General features: G+C 41.4%; 2 protein-coding genes across 5 annotated transcripts in view; both read left to right on the top strand.

The window, feature by feature from the left end:
• Positions 1–8,899, top strand: part of CRY1 (cryptochrome circadian regulator 1) — a 93,619-nt gene extending 84,720 nt beyond the window's left edge. Inside the window, exons 11-13 of one of the 3 annotated variants that reach the window (XM_070600176.1) lie at positions 7,247–7,318; positions 7,393–7,496; positions 8,249–8,899. In XM_070600176.1, coding sequence (XP_070456277.1) covers positions 7,247–7,318; positions 7,393–7,496 — 176 coding nt within the window. In that variant the 3' untranslated portion in view covers positions 8,249–8,899. The remainder of the gene's footprint in view (positions 1–7,246; positions 7,319–7,392; positions 7,497–8,248) is intronic. The other 2 variants (XM_070600178.1, XM_070600177.1) reach the window with 2 other exon arrangements.
• Positions 8,900–12,129: 3,230 nt separating this feature from the next.
• On the top strand, positions 12,130–19,512 carry MTERF2 (mitochondrial transcription termination factor 2). Of its 2 annotated transcripts, none has more exons than XM_008508618.2 (3): positions 12,130–12,376; positions 13,983–14,117; positions 18,085–19,512. In XM_008508618.2, exon 3 carries the CDS (start codon positions 18,143–18,145, stop codon positions 19,298–19,300), a length of 1,158 nt encoding a protein of 385 aa, XP_008506840.1. In that variant the 5' UTR covers positions 12,130–12,376; positions 13,983–14,117; positions 18,085–18,142; the 3' UTR covers positions 19,301–19,512. The 2 variants fall into 2 exon arrangements, with proteins under 2 accessions (XP_008506840.1, XP_008506839.1); XM_008508617.2 differs by having other exon boundaries at positions 12,135–12,376; positions 13,983–14,083.
• The last annotated feature ends 959 nt before the right edge of the window (positions 19,513–20,471 follow it).

Below are 20,471 nucleotides of genomic sequence, written 5' to 3'. Positions count from 1 at the left end.
CGACGGTGGAAACAGGTGACCAGAACCCTACCTAAACCCCCCGCAATTACTCCTAAACGCAGAGGGAAACTATGGAGTTGCACACCTGAGCCCGCGGGGAGAGTCTCTCCCCGCCATTGGCGGGGAGACCCCGCCTCGTGTTCGTGGCGCCCGGAGGGTCCCAGAGAGAGTCGCCGAGGGTACGGAGGTCTCCCAGCTGCCGTTGCCCGCCCTGTGGGAGTAGGGATTGCCGGAGATCTCGGAGAGGACCGGGGCTGGGGGAAGTTTCAAAGGCCGGCTCTGCGACCCGGAGGGGAAGCTCCGGAGTTCCGCCCGGGCAGCAGACAAAACTCTCTGTCTGCCATTAGCAGAGGGGCCACGCCCAGCATTCACAGCTCCAGGAGAGGCCCGGAGAGAATCCCAGAGGGCGGGGTGACCCCCATCTGCCGTTGCCCGCCCCGTGGGACTAGGGATTGCCGGAGATCTCGGAGAGGACCAGGGCTGGGGGAAGTTTCAAAGGCCGGCTCTGCGACCCGGAGGGGAAGCGCCGGAGTTCCACCGGGCAGCAGACAAGACTCTCTGTCTCCCATTGGCAGAGGGGCTACGCCCAGCATTCACGGCTCCGGGAGAGGCCCGGAGAGAATCCCAGAGGGTGGGGCGACCCCCAGCTGCCATTGCCCGCCCCGTGGGACTAGGGATAGCCGGAGATCTCGGAGAGGACTGCGGCTGGGGGGAGTTCCAGAGACCCAGCTTTGTAGCCTAGGGGGAAACCCTACAGGCTCACAGCAGCCTTAGGGAAAGCCTCTGCACAGCACCAGTAGAAGGCACCCAGCTGGCAGCCACAAGGCTGGAAGACCCCAGGGCAAAAGCAGCATAGCTAGGTGAACTAACCACAGACTGTAGAAGATGCCAATAGCTCTCCTGCGACCCATAGAGGACAAGTGAGATTTTGTGGGTTCCGACAGCAACGGAGCGACAAATATAAGTGATCCCACCCCTGGCCGCTGGAAAAGCCCATAACACCGGTGCAGACCCCAAGGAGAGAGCACATCTAGGTGGGCTGCAACAGTAGGCACCAGCAGCCTGAAGCCCCCCTGTGACGGCCCCCACGGCAGAGGAGGGAATCCAAAGGGCCACTGTGGCTACGAGGAGGGGCCCAGGCCCAGTTAGCAACTGCGGACAGGGTTCCTGGTTGGTGCAGTATAAACAGCTGCTCCCCCACCGCAGCAGCTGAAACAAGTGAAAGGAGCAACTAAACTCTATCTCCATGCGGAGGCACAAATCAACAACATCAAGCAATATGAAAAAATACATTAAATCTTCAGAACAGAAAGAAAGTAACAAATACACAGAAAACAATCCCAAAGAAAATGAGATATATAACCTAAATGATGCTGACTTCAAAACAGCCATCATTAAAATTCTCAATGAGTTAAGAGAGAATTCTGACCGACAACTCAACGAGTTCAGGAGCTATGTCACAAAAGAGTTTGATACGATAAAGAAGAACCAAACAGAAATATTGGAAATGAAGAACACAATAGAGGAGATTAAGAAAAATCTAGATGCTCTGAACAGTAGGGCCGATAATATGGAGGAAAGAATTAGCAATTTGGAAGATGGCAATATAGAATTGCTGCAGGCAGAGGAGGAAAGAGAAGTAAGACTAAAAAGAAATGAAGAAACTCTCCGAGAATTATCAGACACAATTAGGAGATGCAACGTAAGGATTATAGGTATTCCAGAGGGAGGAGAGAAGGAGAAAGGGGCAGAAAGCCTATTCAAAGAAATAATGGCTGAGAATTTCCCAAATCTGGTGAGAGAGATGGATCTTCAGGTGACAGAAGCCAATAGATTTCCAAACTTTATCAATGCAAGAAGACCAACTCCACGGCATATAGTAGTGAAGCTAGCAAAAGTCAATGACAAGGAGAAAATACTAAGGACAGCCAGGCAAAAGAAACTAACCTACAAAGGAACCCCCATCAGGCTATCAGCAGATTTCTCAGCAGAAACTTTACAGGCTAGAAGAGAGTGGAATGATATATTCAAAAATCTGAAGGACAAAAATCTACAGCTGAGAATTCTCTACCCAGCGAAAATATCCTTCAAATACGATGGAGAAATAAAAACTTTCCCAGATAAACAAAAATTAAGGGAGTTCATTGCCACAAAACCTCCTCTACAGGAAATCCTCAGGAAAACCCTCATTCCTGAAAAATCCAAAAAAGGAAAGGGGCTACAAAACCAAGAGCAGAGGAGATAAGTAGAAGGACAACAACAGAGAGTAGCAGCTCTACATCAGAACAGATTAAACCATGGGACGAGAAACAAAGGAAATTGAAGAAAACCGGAAAACAAGACACAAAATGGTAGTGGTAGGTCCCCACGTCTCAATAATCACTCTAAATGTAAATGGATTGAACTCCCCAATCAAAAGACACAGAGTGGCAGGATGGATCAAAGAACAAGATCCAACAATATGCTGCCTCCAGGAAACACACCTCAGCCCCAAAGACAAACACAGACTCAGAGTGAAGGGATGGAGAACAATACTCCAAGCTAATAATGAACAAAAGAAAGCAGGTGTCGCTATACTGATATCAGACAAGGTAGATTTCAAAGCAAAACAGATAAAGAAAGATAAAGAGGGACAGTATATAATGATAAAAGGGACTCTCCACCAAGAAGACATAACACTTATAAATATATACGCACCCAACACAGGAGCACCAAAATTTGTAAAGCAACTCTTAATAGAACTAAAAGAAGACATCAACAACAATACAATAATAGTAGGGGACCTCAACACACCATTAACACCAATGGACAGAACATCCAGACAGAAAATCAACAAGGAAATAATAGAATTAAATGAAAAATTAGACCAGATGGACTTAATAGATATATATAGAACACTTCATCCAAAAACAGCAGGTTACACATTCTTCTCAAGTGCACATGGAACATTCTCAAGGATTGACCATATTTTGGGAACCAAAGCAAACATCAATAAATACAAGAGAGTTGAAATAATATCAAGCATATTTTCTGATCATAATGCTATTAAACTAGAAATCAACTACAAGAAAAAAGCAGAGAAAGGTGCAAAAATGTGGAGACTAAACAACACGCTTCTCAACAAACAATGGATCATTGAAGAAATTAAAGAAAAAATCAAATTTTATCTGGAGACTAATGAAAATGAGAACACGACATACCAAATCATTTGGGATGCAGCAAAAGCAGTCCTAAGAGGGAAATTCATCGCAATACAGGCTCACCTCACTAAACAAGAAAAAGCTCACATAAGCAACCTCAAACGACACCTAACAGAACTAGAAAAAGAAGAACAAACAAAGCCCAGAGTCAGTAGAAGGAGGGAAATAATAAAAATAAGAGCAGAAATAAACGATATTGAAACAAAAAAGACAATAGAAAGGATCAATGAAACAAAGAGTTGGTTCTTCGAAAGAATTAACAAAATTGACAAACCCCTAGCCAGACTCACCAAGAAAAGAAGAGAGAAATCGCAAATTAATAAAATTAGGAATGACAGAGGAGAAATCACAACAGATACCAATGAAATACAAGAGATCATAAGAGAATACTATGAAAAACTATATGCCAACAAATTGAACAACCTGGAAGAAATGGACAAATTCCTAGACTCTTACAATCTCCCCAAACTGAATCGGGAAGAAATGGAGAATCTGAATAGGCCAATCACAAGTAAGGAAATAGAAACGGTAATAAAAAACCTCCCCAAAAATAAGAGTCCAGGACCAGACGGCTTGTCTGGAGAATTCTACCAAACATTCAAAGAAGACTTAATACCTATTCTCCTCAAACTGTTCCAGAAAATTGAGAAAGATGGAGAACTCCCTAACACATTCTATGAAGCCAACATCACTCTGATCCCCAAACCTGACAAGGACAACACAAAGAAGGAGAACTACAGGCTGATATCACTGATGAACATAGATGCAAAAATCCTCAACAAAATTTTGGCAAACCGAATACAGCAATACATCAAAAAGATTATACACCATGATCAAGTGGGATTTATACCAGGGACACAGGGATGGTTCAACATCCACAAGTCAATCAACGTGATACACTACATCAACAAAATGAAAAACAAAAACCATATGATCATCTCAATAGATGCAGAGAAAGCATTCGACAAGATCCAACGCCCATTTATGATAAAAACCCTCAGTAAAATGGGTATAGAAGGAAAGTACCTCAACATAATAAAGGCCATATATGATAGACCCACAGCCAACATCATACTCAATGGACAAAAACTGAAAGCCATCCCTCTGAGGACAGGAACAAGACAAGGGTGCCCACTTTCACCACTCCTATTCAACATAGTACTGGAGGTGCTGGCCAGAGCAATTCGGCAGGAAAAAGAAATAAAAGGAATCCAAATAGGTAACGAAGAAGTAAAACTCTCGCTGTTTGCAGGCGACATGATCTTATATATAGAAAACCCCAAAGAATCCATAGAAAAACTATTAGAAATAATCAACAACTACAGCAAAGTAGCAGGGTATAAAATTAACGTGCATAAATCAGTAGCATTTCTATACACTAACAATGAACTAACAGAAAAAGAACTCAAGAACTCAATCCCATTCACAATCGCAACAAAAAGAATAAAATACCTTGGGATAAACTTAACCAAGGAAGTGAAGGATCTATACAATGAAAACTACAAGACTTTCTTGAAAGAAATTGACGATGACATAAAGAGATGGAAAGACATTCCTTGCACATGGATTGGAAGAATAAACATAGTTAAAATGTCCATACTACCTAAAGCAATATACAGATTCAATGCTATCCCAATCAGAATCCCAAGAACATTCTTCACAGAAATTGAACAAACAATCCTAAAATTCATATGGGGCAACAAAAGACCGCGAATTGCTAAAGCAATCCTGAGCAAAAACAAAGCCAGCGGAATCACAATCCCCGATTTCAAAACATACTACAAAGCTACAGTGATCAAAACAGCATGGTACTGGTACAAAAACAGGTCCACAGATCAATGGAACAGAATTGAAAGCCCAGAGATAAAACCACACATCTATGGACAGCTAATCTTCGACAAAGGAGCAGAGGGCCTACGATGGAGAAAAGAAAGTCTCTTCAACAAATGGTGCTGGGAAAACTGGACAGCCACATGCAAAAGATTGAAAATTGACCATTCTTTTTCACCACACACCAAAATAAACTCAAAATGGATCAAAGACCTAAAGATTAGGCCTGAGACAATAAGTCTTTTGGAAGAGAATATAGGCAGTACACTCTTTGACATCAGTTTCAAAAGAATCTTTTCGGACACTGTAACTCCTCAGTTGAGGGAAACAATAGAAAGAATAAACAAATGGGACTTCATCAGACTAAAGAGCTTCTTCAAGGCAAGGGAAAACAGGATTGAAACAAAAAAACAGCTCACTAATTGGGAAAAAATATTTACAAGCCACTTATCTGACAAAGGGTTAATCTCCATAATATACAAAGAACTCACACTGATTAGCAACAAAAAAACAAACAACCCGATCAAAAAATGGGCAGAGGACATGAACAGACATTTCTCAAAAGAAGATATGAATATGGCCAATAGACACATGAAAAAATGTTCATCATCGCTAATCATCAGGGAAATGCAAATCAAAACTACACTAAGATATCACCTTACACCTGTTAGATTGGCAAAAACATCCAAAACCAAGAGTGACAAATGTTGGAGAGGATGTGGAGAAAAAGGAACCCTCATACACTGTTGGTGGGAATGCAAACTGGTACAGCCACTATGGAAAACAGTATGGAGATTTCTCAAAAAGTTAAAAATAGAAATACCCTATGACCCAGCCATCCCATTACTGGGTATCTATCCTAAGAACCTGATATCAGAAATCTCAAGAGTCCGTTGCACCCCTATGTTCATCGCAGCATTATTTACAAGAGTCAAGACGTGGAACCAGCCTACATGCCCAGATACTGATGATTGGATAAAGAAGATGTGGTATATATACACAATGGAATACTACTCAGCCATAAAAAAAGACAAAATTGGCCCATTCACAACAATGTGGATGGACCTCGAGGGTATTATGTTAAGCGAAATAAGCCAGTCAGAGAAAGACAAACTCTATATGACTCCACTCATAGGTGGAAGTTAGTATATTGATAAGGAGATCTGATCGGTGGTTACCAGGGAAAAGGGGGGGTGGGGGGAGGGCACAGAGGGGGAGGTGGTGTACCCACAACATGACTAACAAAAATGTACAACTGAAATCTCACAAGGTTGTAATCTATCATAACATTAATAAAAAAAAAAAAAAGGCACTAGGAAAAAAAAATGTATAATAATCACAATAAATGAAGTTTGGGGATTTGAAGTTTGGAGATTATTTAACTGCCTGGTGAAGGTTACCCATACATAAAATAAATAGAATACATAAAACCAAAAAAAAAAAAAGTCAGAGAAAGAGAAATGCCCTATGATTTCACTTCAATGTGGAAGATAAACAAACAAACACATGGATACGGAGAACAGATTGGCGGTTACCTTGGGGGAAAGGGGCGGGGGAGGGCTAAAGGGGTAAAGGGACACATGTGTATGACCGTGAATGGCATCTAGACTTTGGGTGGTGAACATGATATAGGCTATACAGAAGTGGAAATGTAATGCTGTACACCTGAAATGTGTATAATGTTATAAACCAATGTGACCTCAATTAAAAAAAGATGGTCACCAGTGATGGGCAGATAGACATCATGTGTCTCCAGATGTAATGTCCTGAGAAGGACACAACATCCCTATGCAGTATTCTGGTTGAGAATCCATAACATGCATCTAAGCATGAAGAAACATCAGACCAATCCAAAATAAGGAAAGTCCCATTTAAAAACTGTATATTTTTAAAACTGTCAAATAATAAAAGACAAAGAAAACCTGTGGAAATGTTCCAGATTAAAGAAGACTAAAGAAACATGAGAAAAAATGTTTTTCAGAAAATGATTATCAATGATTTTGCCATTGAGCAGTCAGCATTTCTATGAGCCTAAATTTCCGTTTTATTTGGGCATGTGATTTTGGGTTCATATGAAGAATTGAGATTTAGTCCTAACAAGCATAGTCATGCAAATACTATACTAAATACAGATGCTAAAAATTCTATTTGTGGTCTTGATACACACAACTTGGAATTTGTCTTAAGTAATTTCACTGTGTTTTAAATGCTAACAGGTTGCTCTCAAGGGAGTGGGATTTTACATTATGCTCATGGGGACAGTCAGCAAACTCACCTGTTAAAGCAAGGTAAGAAAGAAGCATTCAAGAGTACTGTGCTTTTCACCTTTTCTGTCTTAAACATACATTTTTTACATGTGCAGGAAGAAGCTCCCTGGGCCCTGGTCTCAGCAGTGGGAAACGCCCCGGTCCAGAAGAGGACACGCAGGGTATCGGTCCTAAAGTCCAGCGACAGAGCACTACTTAGGTAAGTATTTTAGAGCTTTTTCTTTTTGCTTTAGTGGAGTGTGTAATCAACATAAGATAATTTCCAAAATGGAGCTAATCTCTATTTTCAAACAAGAGAGTATGAGGCATAAATTTTTCAGTGATTGTTACAAAATCAGTCAATTCTTAGATGAGAGAACGCCTGTGTCTTGGACAAGGGGCACTCGGTTTTGAGCCTCCGAATCGATGATCTTTAAATGTGAAAAGCTTATGGTGTTGTACGCAAGTTTTTTTGCAGAAAAAGACATTTTCATTTCCTTATTATGAGACCATGAGTCTAAAACAATTAATGTGACCTTTTAATTTTAGTGGCATTAATATGATTCCTTTATAAACTTCCCCATATCTTTGCCTCTTAAGTGTTTATAAATTTCTTTTGTCTGTTGTGATACCTCTAAAATCTAAATTCTTTCCAGTTTGGGAGTCTTTTAAAATGTTGGGCCTTTTTGGAAATGTCAAAAAACCATGCCTGTATTCAGTTCTGTTGGATACTGTTTTGTGATTTAAATTTACACTAAAAGTATTTGTACAGTGTATTTGCCAGTTTGTAAAGACTTTTGTTTTTTCTGTTAAACTGTTTACATCTTAAAAGTTATGACTTAGTTTTTTTAATGCCAACCAAATTAGACTGTAAATTTCTTGAAGATCAGTAAACACTCATCAAATTTTTATCATTTAATTCCTTGCAATCAAGCTTTACTCAGTTTTTTTTTTTTTTCCCTTAAATCACAGAAAACATTCAGGAGGAATACTGTTGCCGCTGAAATTGGGGGAATTCAATACTTTTTCAGTTAAATTATTTTAAAATATTCTTCATTGATGGAAAGCAGTTACATTTTGAAATGCATTGTTTCTATTGACATTTCTGTAGTTTTTAACTTTTTAATGAATTTCACGTAGGACAGATGGTAATTTGTATATAAAGAACTTGGTAACCAAGAATTTGCTTAATGTAAATATAGGCAATCACAATTAGTATAGATCCATCAATATATTTTTGATAATTTTTCATGTATGGTAAAAGTTAAAGTGGCAAGCTGATATTCTAATATAAAAATCAAAGTTTTGAGAGTCAGTGTGGGAAAATAGGAGGTTTTTAGACTTTCTTAAAAGACTTTGTTAAAATTTTAGGACAGAATTTCTTGACATCATTGTTGTATTTCACTTTTCACTCTTTGATAATAATGTTTTAGAAAATATGCGTAATCAAAATTGGTAGTTATAGCCTCTGTTAACACAGAAAATATATGTTATTAAAGCTTCATGTATGCCTGTTTTTGACCCAAACTTGTGGAAGTATCGTGTGTAAAGTTCTCTGTCTCCTTTTCCTTGTTCATTTCCAGCTACAGTGACCTTGTTATTAAAGTATACGCATATATGGAACCTTGTGTACTTGGTGGTTGGTTTTTTTCTTCTTCTTTTTAAAATTTGTTTGTTTTAGGTAAGGGGAGAGCATTGCTATGTGAGATGTGATTATAAGTTAGTAACCGAGTCTGTAAACCACATGTCACCATTCTGAATGAAGGAGAAGCTACCATATATTTAGTAAAATAATATTTTTCAAAATTATTCCAAATAAGAATACTGTTTTCCAATTGCTTTTTATACTTTTAAATATAAAGTTATCTATAAGAAAGATTTAAAACAAAGTTGTTTTTTTTTTCCAAGTAATTGGGCTTGTAACTATGAGTTAGTCAGCATGGGATAACAGGTAAGAGTCTGGGCTCTGGAGTCAAATGCCTGGCTCTGCCACTCATTAGCTTTGAGATCTTAGGCAAGTTATTAACCTTTTGTGCTTTTTTCCCCCCATCTTTAAAATGGGGGTGAGAGTAGTATGTGTTTCATACTACATATGAAATGTTCATAACAGTTCCTGGCATGTGGTAGGATACGTGTTCAGTGTTGGCTGCAGGGCTGCCACGCTGTGCAGCACCCTGGGTTGTGTAGTGCACAGTCTGCAGAGCTGTGCGCCGCACCTCTGGCTAGCTGCCATGATTGTTATTACTATTATTGTTGTTATCCCTTTCTGTCCTCTAGTAAGCTAGTTCTTGCCACTTGGAATTATAGTCAGTGGCTTTTTGTTTTCCCATCTTTCGTAGTGATAGATGTTTAGTGTGATAATTATATTTAAAGGTAACTCGATAAATTTGAGTCAAAAATTCAGAAACGTGTTTTTAGATAATATGTATTTTTTAAAGTATCTTGGATAATGAGTTAATAGTGATCAATAAATTCTGTTATTGAGAAAAGAAAAAAATGTGCCTTATCTTTTTTCACTGCTGTTAATAAGGAGTAATATTTTCATCATTTTTCATGATACCTGTACTTCATATCCTACTCTGTGGGCCTGATTTTATTGTACACAATTAAGAAATTCATAGACCTGGGATTTACCATCACTATCTAGGGGAATAAAAGATTCAGTTTTAATGCAAATAAATATTTTAATAAAAGAACAGTTTCAGCATAGGCACTGATATTTTACTTTTAAATGTAGGGGGATTTTGTTTTGTTTTTTAGGGTTTTACAGAAAGCTTTTTCAGTTTCGTCTAAATTGTGACTAAGAAGAATCCCCTCTCTCAGTGTCAGTGTGCTCCAGCTGAGCAGGTACATTGTGTTTGAACACCGGGACTCCCCCTAACTAGAAGGGTTAGTGTTCTAAAAACCCTGCCAATGGTTGAGGGATTTAAGACTTTTTATTCATTCAGCAAAAACTTCATGAACTCTTACTGCCAAAAACTATGGGGGCAACTTGGAAAAATTGAGTTGAGAGAACCAAGCTTTTGAATGAACCTATACAAAGTTGTTATGTTTTTCATTCACTTAAAATAATGCATCTCTTATATATAACTTCAGCATTTTCCCACAATGTTAAACATGTAATTGTAATTTTCTTGTAGATAGTATGCATAATTCTAGGTTCTTTCCCCCATTTCTACATCCAAGTGTCTTTTCTGATTGTATGGTCCTAGAAATGCACAGTTTAAATATTTGGGATGGAAAAATCTTTGGGTAGCATTTATTTAATATAGTTGGCATAGCTGAGTTGATCAGTTTCAAGTTTTGACTACAATGCCCAGGGTCAAATGTATTGTCATTCCTCGCACAATTATGTGGAGTCCTGGTACAAGCTGCCGTAACCCTAGGGACCAGCGGTTGCAGCATGCAGTCCTAAGGCTGAGTTTACCTTCCTTAACTTCCTTCTCTATTCTGTATCCTACTCTAATTCTCTCTTCCTAAATGCAGGTGACACACTTTGGTTAGTCTGGACCCAAAATCCTTGTATTTCAAGAAAGAGTGTGCAGTAAATCCATGAATACTAGGGCTTTTGTAGAAGGGTAACTCAGAGAGAGACGGGTTGCTGGACAAGCACTTCCCTACCTCATATACCTTAGCTACTCAGTTAACTCTAGAGTATCCTGGAGATCAAAGTTGATCTTCAGACAAGGAGCCCCAATTCTTGCTGCTATACCGTAGAATTAAAGTGCAAGTGTCAGTCCCTCTCAAAGTCTACTGAGCACAAACTGGGTGCTTAGGGTAGACTCAAAGATTTCGTTAGCATTTCCTGAGTCCCTACCGTGTTCCAAGCATTGCTCATAGGAAAATAAATTCTCAGTATCCACAAGTTCACTCCACAAGGTGAGAGGGCTGTCTGGAAGAATTACAGTGCAGTGTGTTAAGGCTGTGTTAGAACTGTGCACAGCGTGCTACGAAACACACGAAGCGGGGACCTCCAGCCTGGGAAAATCACAGTGTCCTGGCTCCAACTCCACACACAAGCTTAGGACAACTAGGTAGGGTCAGGGCACCCTGTCCTTGGAAACATTTAAGTCTAGTTGCGATTAATCATGTTAGTGGTTGTCAATGTCTCTGTCCTGCACTAGAGTGTAAACTCCATCAGGACAGGGAAATGTACTTGATTCCCTGTTGTCTTGTCCACCGCTGTCTTCTCGTTGCTGTTTCACATGCTTGGCACTTAACAGGCATGCCATAAATATTAGTTGATTGGATGATAAATGTGAGAATAAATGGGACAAGCATTGAGCCTGGCTTTAAGGAAAAACTGATTTGTTTTATGAGGTCGGGCATCACAGGTCATAATTAGACTGTAAACCGCTTAGCGCTTCATCACAAAAGGCGAGTATTTAGGTGAAGGTGGCAAAGAGGGAGGCTTTTAAAGACCAATCAGACACTGTCGCTGACAGCTGGCGGGGGTGGGGGAGGGGGCAGCAGCAGGAAGGCTAGATGTGTTCCAAAGAAGTTCTGGGTTTTTTTAAACTACATTGTAAATTAGATCTTTACCTAGTGAATCACTTTGGGAATTCTGAACGGCTACAGCTTCAAGATTTAGCGGTGTCTGAGTTACTTCTACCTTTTACTTACGGGCTAGTGACATTCCCCAAGTGACAAAGCGACTGAATCTCCAGTTTTCTAAAATGCTGGGAAGGAAAGAGTGTGAAAATCCCTGAAGCAATTGCTGGCACGACGCCCTATTCTCTGGAAAGCTGAGTCCCACGCTGGCCCGCCTCCGCCGCCCCGACCCGCGGCGTCGGGAGGTTCACGTAGCCTACGTAGCCTGTGTCCCGCGCCCTGATTGGCTGCGTCTGGCTGCGGGGGCGTGTCTGCGGGCTCGCGGACCTTCCGTGCTCTGATCGGATGCGGGCGAAAGGTCAGGAGGCTTGGTCCGCGCTGCTGAGGGAAGTTCGCGGGCCGTGTGGGCCCCGGGCCCCGGGAACGTGGACCCTGTTGTCACACCTTGAGAAGACGGCGGGCCACGGGGAGCCTCGGCCGGGGGAGGGCGGAAGGACGGAGCCAGGGACCCAGGACTCACTGCGCCTGGCACGGAGCGGCCGCCAGCAGGTGAGTCGCGCCCTTCCTGCGCCCCTGGGAGTGAATGTCCCCGGCCGAGAGGCGGGGTCGGGGGCCGCACGCCGCGGAGCCCGACTCCCCCCGCGGCCGCTCGGCTCCGCCTGCCCGGCCCGGGCGGACGCCGGGGCGCCGCGGGTCGGAAGGTTCTCTGGAAAAGCGCGGGCTCCACATGATGGATGTGCGGCTTTCGATCGCTCCCCAAGATCCTCGTTTTTCCTTTTTTATAAACGTTGAGGTTAATTTGAAACTGTCAGCAGATCGTAAATATTATAAAAGTACAACTTAACTGATATTACGGCTGTTGTTGAGGGGACCGTGTTAAGTATGAAAACTGTGCATATTACAGAAGTGGATTTCACGCCTCAAAAATGCTTAAGAAACATGAAGCATCAGAAAATAGCCCACATTGTGATTTAACCAACATTTACCGAGGGCATCACTGCTCGTAGAGTACGTGGCTAAGAGCAGGACTCCAGCCAAGCTGTTGGGTTTGAATCCAAGGTCTGCCCTTTATTCCCCGAGTAACCTTGGGCAGTGCATCAGTTTCCTCCTCTTTAAAATGGGCTGCTCTGATGATTTACTGAGTTTCCTGACTACTCTGTAAGTGATTGATGGTATTAGCTCATTTAATCTTCACAGTCACCCAGGATGTAGTGTCCCCATTCTCCTCCTGCTCAAACTGAGGCACAGAGAGGTGAAGTGACTTTCTCAAGTCACAGCACAACTAGTCACCAGAAATCAAGCCCACGCAGCCCAAAATTTTACCCAATACATTGCCGCCTCATGAACTTGGTTCGTTCCTTCAGCTCCAGTTGGCCAGTGCTGATTTTGCTCGTCCGTGGACCAGGTTCTTTGCTGGTTACAGGGGGATAAGGCGGCACAGCACTCAGACCCTGCCTTCCCAGTGCTTAAATCGAGTGCAGCTTGTTCATAGTTGGGCCACAAGGATTCCATGAGTCCTGCTAAAATCTTTCGCAACATGTTACGAGTATGGGTCTTTATTTTTTTGGAAAGTCTGTGGCTCTCACCAGGTTCTCTGATGGGTCTGTGATCCAAAGCTATGAAGAAACATTTTAGTAGAAGAGCTAGTGGGGTCAAGAGCAGGGTTCTATGGAAAGGCACACGAGGTCACCTGCCTTCTGGACTCAGTGCTGCCAGCCAGGTGAAGGGTATGGAAGCAGTTCATTGGATCACAGTGGTGAATGGTCTTGCCCTCATGGAAGGGGAGAAACAACACATTGCTGCAGCAATGACAAGTGGCACGGGGAAGCAGTCCATGGTGCCATGAGAGCCTATAATGGGGACAGGAGGCTTCGTCTATTCCTGAAGCTCAGGGAAGTTTCCCTGAGAAAGGGACACTTAGACCTGGGAGTTAGACAGGAGCATTTTGGGCATGGGGAACGGCCCTCAGTCTTCAAAAATCCTGCAGTGGGAACAGAGCACCAGAGACTGACAGGTAGTGGGTGCGGCTGACGGAGGGAGAGGGTGATGGGGGGTTTGGGTGGCAACAGCCCAGACAAAGAGGCCTTCTAGGCCATGGTGAGGCATTTTTACGTTATGTCTTTATGCTGAAGCGCCACTGAAAAGTTTATTGCAGGGAGGTGAGAAGATCACATTCTGAGAAGAAGCTGGAGAGAAGCCCAGGGGGGTTAACTGAAGCCCGGGACAAAGAACAGGAGCTCTGGCAGAAACTGTGAGGTAAGAAGAGGAGGTCTAGAACGACGCTTCGAAGGTGAGCTTGCGGAGGAGACAGGCACAGGGAGGCCGGGAGTGTGGGAAGGAGGACCGCGAGGTGGGAAGGCCTGGAAGGCAAGTGACAGCATTTCCCAGAGAAGACGCTCAACTGTGCTGGAAGCTGCAGAGGTCAAAGGAGATCTCAGGCACTAAAACTACTCCTTGGCTCCTATCACATGGAAGTTGTCTTTATTGGGAGCTGTATCAGGAGGAGAGGAAATGGAGAGAAAGAAGGATCTGTAAGAATTAAGCAAGGGGAAGAGAAAAATGGGGTTTTAGCTGGAGCAACAGTAAGAGGAAAAGCCACTGAGGTAAAGGGTGGGAGCCTCAGAGAGGAGGAGACAGCTGAAGGAGTGACTATGTGAGAAAGAAGGGCTCTCCAGATCTCAGGCCAGAGGGGGTCAGCACGGAACGGATGGATTACCCTGGATAATGACAGGTGTAACTGCAGGAAAGGGGAGAGAGCAGAAGGTTGGTTTGGGGTGATGAGGTGCTCTCCTTTCTTTGTACAGGTTAGAGGCAAGGGCATTGGTTGAAAGTGGAGGGAATGGGGTTGGGGCCAAGCTGGAAGTCTGAGTTGAGAAGATGAGACATAGTTGACGGGCGATGTGGAACAGTGAGTAGACTGCAGATTGTTTTAGGATGGTCTGGCGGGGGAGCCAAGTATGTAGCAAAGGCCAGAAGTTAGTCTCCTGGTCGTTCAGGGATTGCAGAACAGCAGGGCAGGGAGGCGGGAGGCTGGCCAGAAACGAAAGCTCCATTTCATGTGTGATAAACGAGGCATCGCGGTCATGAGGAAGGAAAGATTGTTCACAAATGCTGCTTGGAGTTAGCTACTGTTGATAAAATCTGTTTCGATTCTCAGCTCACAACCAGAAATGTCAAATGAATTAAAGGCGCTAACTTTCAAAATTCAAACAAAAATATAGAAGGAAATATGGATGAATTTTTATCTGGTGCATAAAAGGTGTAGAATTTTTAAAAAGCAGAAAGATTGCTGTTTAAAAAGGCAAAAGGCAGGAATAGTTAATTCACAAAAGGAAATAAAGATGGTCAAAATAGTTTATTAAGAAAAGCTCAGCCTCATTAATAATAACAGAAAATGAAGTTAAATTAATGTTGTATTCATTTTTCACACATCAAAATTAAAACTAATGAGAGAATCTCTCATACTGCTTGTGAGAATGTCAGCGGAGATAGTTTTTCTGGATGGGAAATTAACAACTTAGCTTTTCAAATGTTCACACATCTCCTCTTCGGTGATTCTACTCCTAGGGATTCATCTCAAAGATAGAAAGTGAAATGTGGACAGATATTCAGCATATAGCAAAAATTACAGATAGCCCAAATGCTTGATATCAGGGACTGATTTACAAAATTATGGTCTATCTGTGCCATATATCATGCACTCATTTTAAATGTTTAGAGGTTTTGATGCCGAGGTTAGGTATTTAGAGTGGATAAAATAAAAGAAGAAAAGAAATTGTATACAGAAGGTGCGCTGATTACAGAGGAGTCACAACATTCTTGCTTTTCACTTTTGCAGTCAGTTGTGTGTGTGCGCATCAGAGAGTGAGATGGAGCCAGACAGACAGCCTGCCTTGTTCAGACGGCTCGCCTGACCACGTGATAGTCCACCCAGGAGAAAGCAGGAGGCGGGAGACAGCCTGCTTTTCCCGTAGCCTCCCTGGGCGGGGGCATCTTGCCGTGGTCGGCGTGGTCCTAACTTTAATCATCTGTCATGTGTAATGTAACCCCCACACTAAGCCACCTCCTTCACCTGGTGCTTAGCCAAACACTGGAATCTCTTCCAGCCTGCAGGGACCCCTGGCTGCGCTGGGCTTACTGTTGTTGGACTGTCGTGTACAACGCAGTTGTTACTGTGTTGGTACCCAGTGTGGTACCTGCTTAAAAGATTTTTAAGGAAAATTCTGAGTCTTTGCAGCTTTTCACTCTGTAGGCTGAGTTCAGAACCTAACTCTCATGTGTAAGGCAGCCTTGCTTTATGTATTTAAAAAAGCATAATAAAGGGGGCAAGAAACATAGAGAAGGCTGGACATATATGTCAAAGTATGAACAGCCGTCTGTAGGTGGAGAGAGAGTGAAAGACTTTTTCCACTTTTCACAATTTGGCAAATTCTCTGTAGTGAGCATGTATTGCTTTTATAAGCAGTTATTTTGGACAACCAAGGCATTTAAAATACAGTTTTCACAATTTTCAGTTACCTTGGTAAAGAATGTACTTCTGTCTAAAATACAATTTAAAGTCCTATTACTACAAGACTTTGGCTCTAGATATTTCCTAGTAATGGCTACCAGTTACTGACTTCTTTTTACCAGGCTTTGTGCAAAGTACTTGATATGCATTTTAACCCTCGCAGTATCCCTGTAAGGTTTACCTGCTGTTCTCTCCATTTTACAGCTGCCGCTATTATTAATACTTATTGAACATTTACCCTGAGGCACTGTTTTAATCATAACTTGTTTAATCTGAGGCTAAGTAACTTTCCCAAGATGACCCCGTGATTAGAGCCAGGACTGGGTCTGGGCAGTTTGGCAGCAGAGCCCACGCTCTTTCTAGCGCGTGTTCCAGATGTACGGCCCAAGCTTGTGGGGTCCCACGAACAGGGGGTATGGGGCTCCACCCTGTATCTGCCTGCGCCCTTATTATGCTGTACTTCCTCCTTCCTCTTAAAATCCGTGGCCGTCTTAGAAATTTTTAAAAATACTTTGATATTTACATCTTGGCTATTAGTAATTATCTGCGGGAAACTGGTATTAGGAATTATCTGAGGAAAACTCTGGTTGAACCACTAGAAGTAAAACAGAAGCTATGCCTACAATTGTTTGGATCCCATAAGCACTAACAATGAGCTGTTATCACAGATGGTAAACCAAAATGAGAACATTGTTACTCGTTATCTTTCCTTTGAGAATCATCATTTATTTAGATTAGTTAGGACAGGCTTGAAAGTGAAGAGTAGTCCTTGGCATATATGGCAAGGGCATAATTAGGGGCAGGGATTGGAAATGGCTTTTTTCAACTTTCCTTCAGACCTCCAGATTGGCTGCTAACTAGCTAAATAGCTCAGTACTCCACACTTTTGTGGCAAGGCTGAGACACTTAACACTCTTAGGTACTGAAAGTTAAAACAACAAACTAGACATGTTTTCATTGCCAGAGACATAATCAAATAGTGCCAGAGGCTACAGTGCAGCAGGCACAGTAGAGCCATCTCTAGGGACCTAAAGATGTCAAATGGGGACTGTTGTAAAAGGATGGTCACCATTCCACAGCTAACATGATTTCCCATGGCTCCACTGGGGCAGTCACATGGCATTTCTCATTTTGCCTGGCTAAGACTTATTTTAATTGTGGATTAAAAAAAATGATTTTCACATAATTATCATAAAACAAGCATGCATTTATTAACTCATTTTAAATAAAACATTTTCTGACTTATTTGAGTAATAGTTATTCAGCAAAAATATTTACTCTAAAATTAGAGATGACTCCTCTCACTTTCTTAATAAGTATTTGCTTCAGCTAAACATCAACTTGAAAATGTAAGACATTTTCAAAAACCCGTGTGTGTATGAGTAATATGTCTCCTAAACAGAAACATATCAGAGTTGTAGGAAACGGAATTTGTGTCAAAATAACATTTGAAGTCTGAACCTTTGAACTCTTTGAGGTCTTGCCACTGATCTGCAAAGTGGAAGTAGCTGCTTCTCAAGGTTGTCACACACCTCAGACAGACAATGTATTTGTACAATACAAGGTGTCTAAGTCGTAAAGAGAGATATTACAATTACTTCATAAGTTATCTCAGATGATATATTTTATATTCCACATGAGTAGTTTTCCTAATTTGAATCCATTTTATTTCCATGCTTACTACTTATTGCTCATATTTGTGTTTGTGTTCTAAAAGTCAGCACCCCTTATGTTTTCTTTCCTACAGGTCCGATGAATACATTCTGAGTCCCAGGACGGTGGGAATTAGCCAGTGGACTGCAGGCATGCTGTGGAAGTTGCTGGGGAGATGCCAGCCCTGCAGGCTGTGTGCTTTCAGAAGGATGCTCTCAGCTTCACAATACAGACCTGTTTTAGCATACTTCCCCTATACAACTGATAATCGGTCAAACAAAGAAAATAAAAGAACAGTGGAAAAGCTCTATAAATTTTCAGTTGATATCAGGAAAATTCGCAGATTAAAAGGATGGGTACTTTTGGAGGATGAAACCTATGTTGAAGAAATTGCAAATATTTTACAACAGCTAGGTGCCGACGAGACTGCTGTGGCCAGTATTTTGGAACGCTGCCCAGAAGCAATTGTCTGCAGTCCAACCGCTGTTAACACCCAGAGAGGGATCTGGCAGCTGGTCTGCAAAAACGAGGAGGAGTTAGTCAAGTTAATACAACAGTTTCCAGAATCTTTCTTTACTGTTAAAGACCAGGAAAACCGGAAGCTGAACATTCAGTTCTTTCAAGAGTTGGGACTCAAAAATGTGGTCATTAGCAGATTTTTGACAACTGCATCTAATGTTTTTCATAACCCTGTTGAGAAGAATAAGCAAATGATAAGTATTCTCCAAGAGAGTTATCTAAATTTAGGTGGCTCTGAGGCCAACATGAAAGTTTGGCTACTAAAATTATTAAGCCAAAACCCATTCATTTTGTTAAATTCGTCTGTGGCTATAGGGGAAACACTAGAATTTCTCCAGGAGCAAGGTTTCACAAACTCTGAAATTCTCCAACTTGTGTCCAAACTCAAAGGATTTCTTTTTCAACTTTGCCCAAGAAATATACAGACCAGTATTTCCTTCTCTAAAAATGCTTTTAAATGCTCTGATCATGACCTGAAGCAACTAGTTTTGAAATGTCCTGCCCTTTTATATTATTCTGTTCCAGTTTTGAAAGAGAGGATTCAGGGATTATTAAAAGAAGGAATTTCCATAGCTCAGATACGAGAGACACCAATGGTTCTTGAATTAACGCCACAGATAGTACAGTACAGGATAAGGAAACTGAATTCCTTAGGCTATAGAATAAAGGATGGACATCTAGCAAATCTAAATGGAACGAGAAAAGAGTTTGAAGCTAGCTTTGATAAAATTCAGGCCAAAAAAGGAAGGCCATTATTTAACCCTGTGGCGCCATTAAATGTTGAAGAGTAGCTTGCTGACGGATGCTGCATTCTAGCAGTGCAGAGTGAAACTGAGCAGCAAAGACTTAAGTGACTCAGGAGGTTTGTAGGCACCAGTAATTTTAAGAACCTACTTAGCTTCTGAATTGTATTTGTTACCTCTAAGTAGATAATCTAACTCATTTGCTATATTTTAGAATATAAATTGCAATTATTTTAAATAAAGAAAGTTGGTAATTTTGACCTTGAGGTATTATTTTCTAAGAAACGGACAAGTGCAGTCCCTTAATTCAAAGTATGGCTCCGTTTTATTCAGATAACACATTTCATCTGGGATGCCGATCCAGCCTTCTTTCTCCCTGCGAGCTCTGAAACCTCACTCTACTGTGGTCTGAATTCTGTGGCTTAGTGTTCAGTGAAACATTAGCAAACTTCTAATACATTCTTCTAAAGCTGATTTCATCTCCTGGTTGGAATAAAAGAATCTGTGAGAACCAAGTATTACTCATCCAACAAGAATAATTAGAGCTTATTTGTGTGGTCAGTTTGTTTAAAAGGCACGATTTTATCTCCTGAAACATTTTTATGTGGATTTATTACTTTCCCCGTCTTACAGGTGAGGAAACTGGAGCTGAGAGGCCACTCAGCTGCTGATGACAGAGCCTAGATTTACTAAGATCTGACTTCTGTTCAAACCTTGTGAATAGAAAAAGGATTGCTTATGAGTTGGCATGAGAAAAGTCTCCCCTACCTGACATGCCAAGAGTGAGTACCAACTACAAATTTAGGGATTTTTATGAAAACTTATGTAAAATTCCTTAAATTTGAAATGATTTAATTCATATACACTGGAAGTAAATGCAGCTTTTTAGAAAACTTTCTGAAAATCCAGGCCCATAAAAGGGCAAATGTGTGATGGTTGGTACTGATTTTAGTAGCATTTCAAGTTTCTAAGTCTTGTTCCAAGATAAACATTATCCAGATAAAGACTGGCTTACTTTCAGCTGTGGAGTTTGAACTTTGTAACAAATACACAACCACAATTGATTCTGACACTCAGACATCTGTGCACTATGTGTGCATGGCCTTTTCTTAAGTGATGAAAAAATTATGAAAAATGCAGGGCATGTCTTCACTCTGTTCAGCAAATGCAAGTAACCCTCACTATCCAGATCTGTTCTGTTCCTTAGGGTAGTAAAAGA

Source organism: Equus przewalskii, chromosome 29 (genome assembly GCF_037783145.1).
Source record: "Equus przewalskii isolate Varuska chromosome 29, EquPr2, whole genome shotgun sequence".
Taxonomy (NCBI): Eukaryota; Metazoa; Chordata; class Mammalia; order Perissodactyla; family Equidae; genus Equus; species Equus przewalskii.
This window is presented reverse-complemented; position numbering and strand designations above follow the sequence as displayed.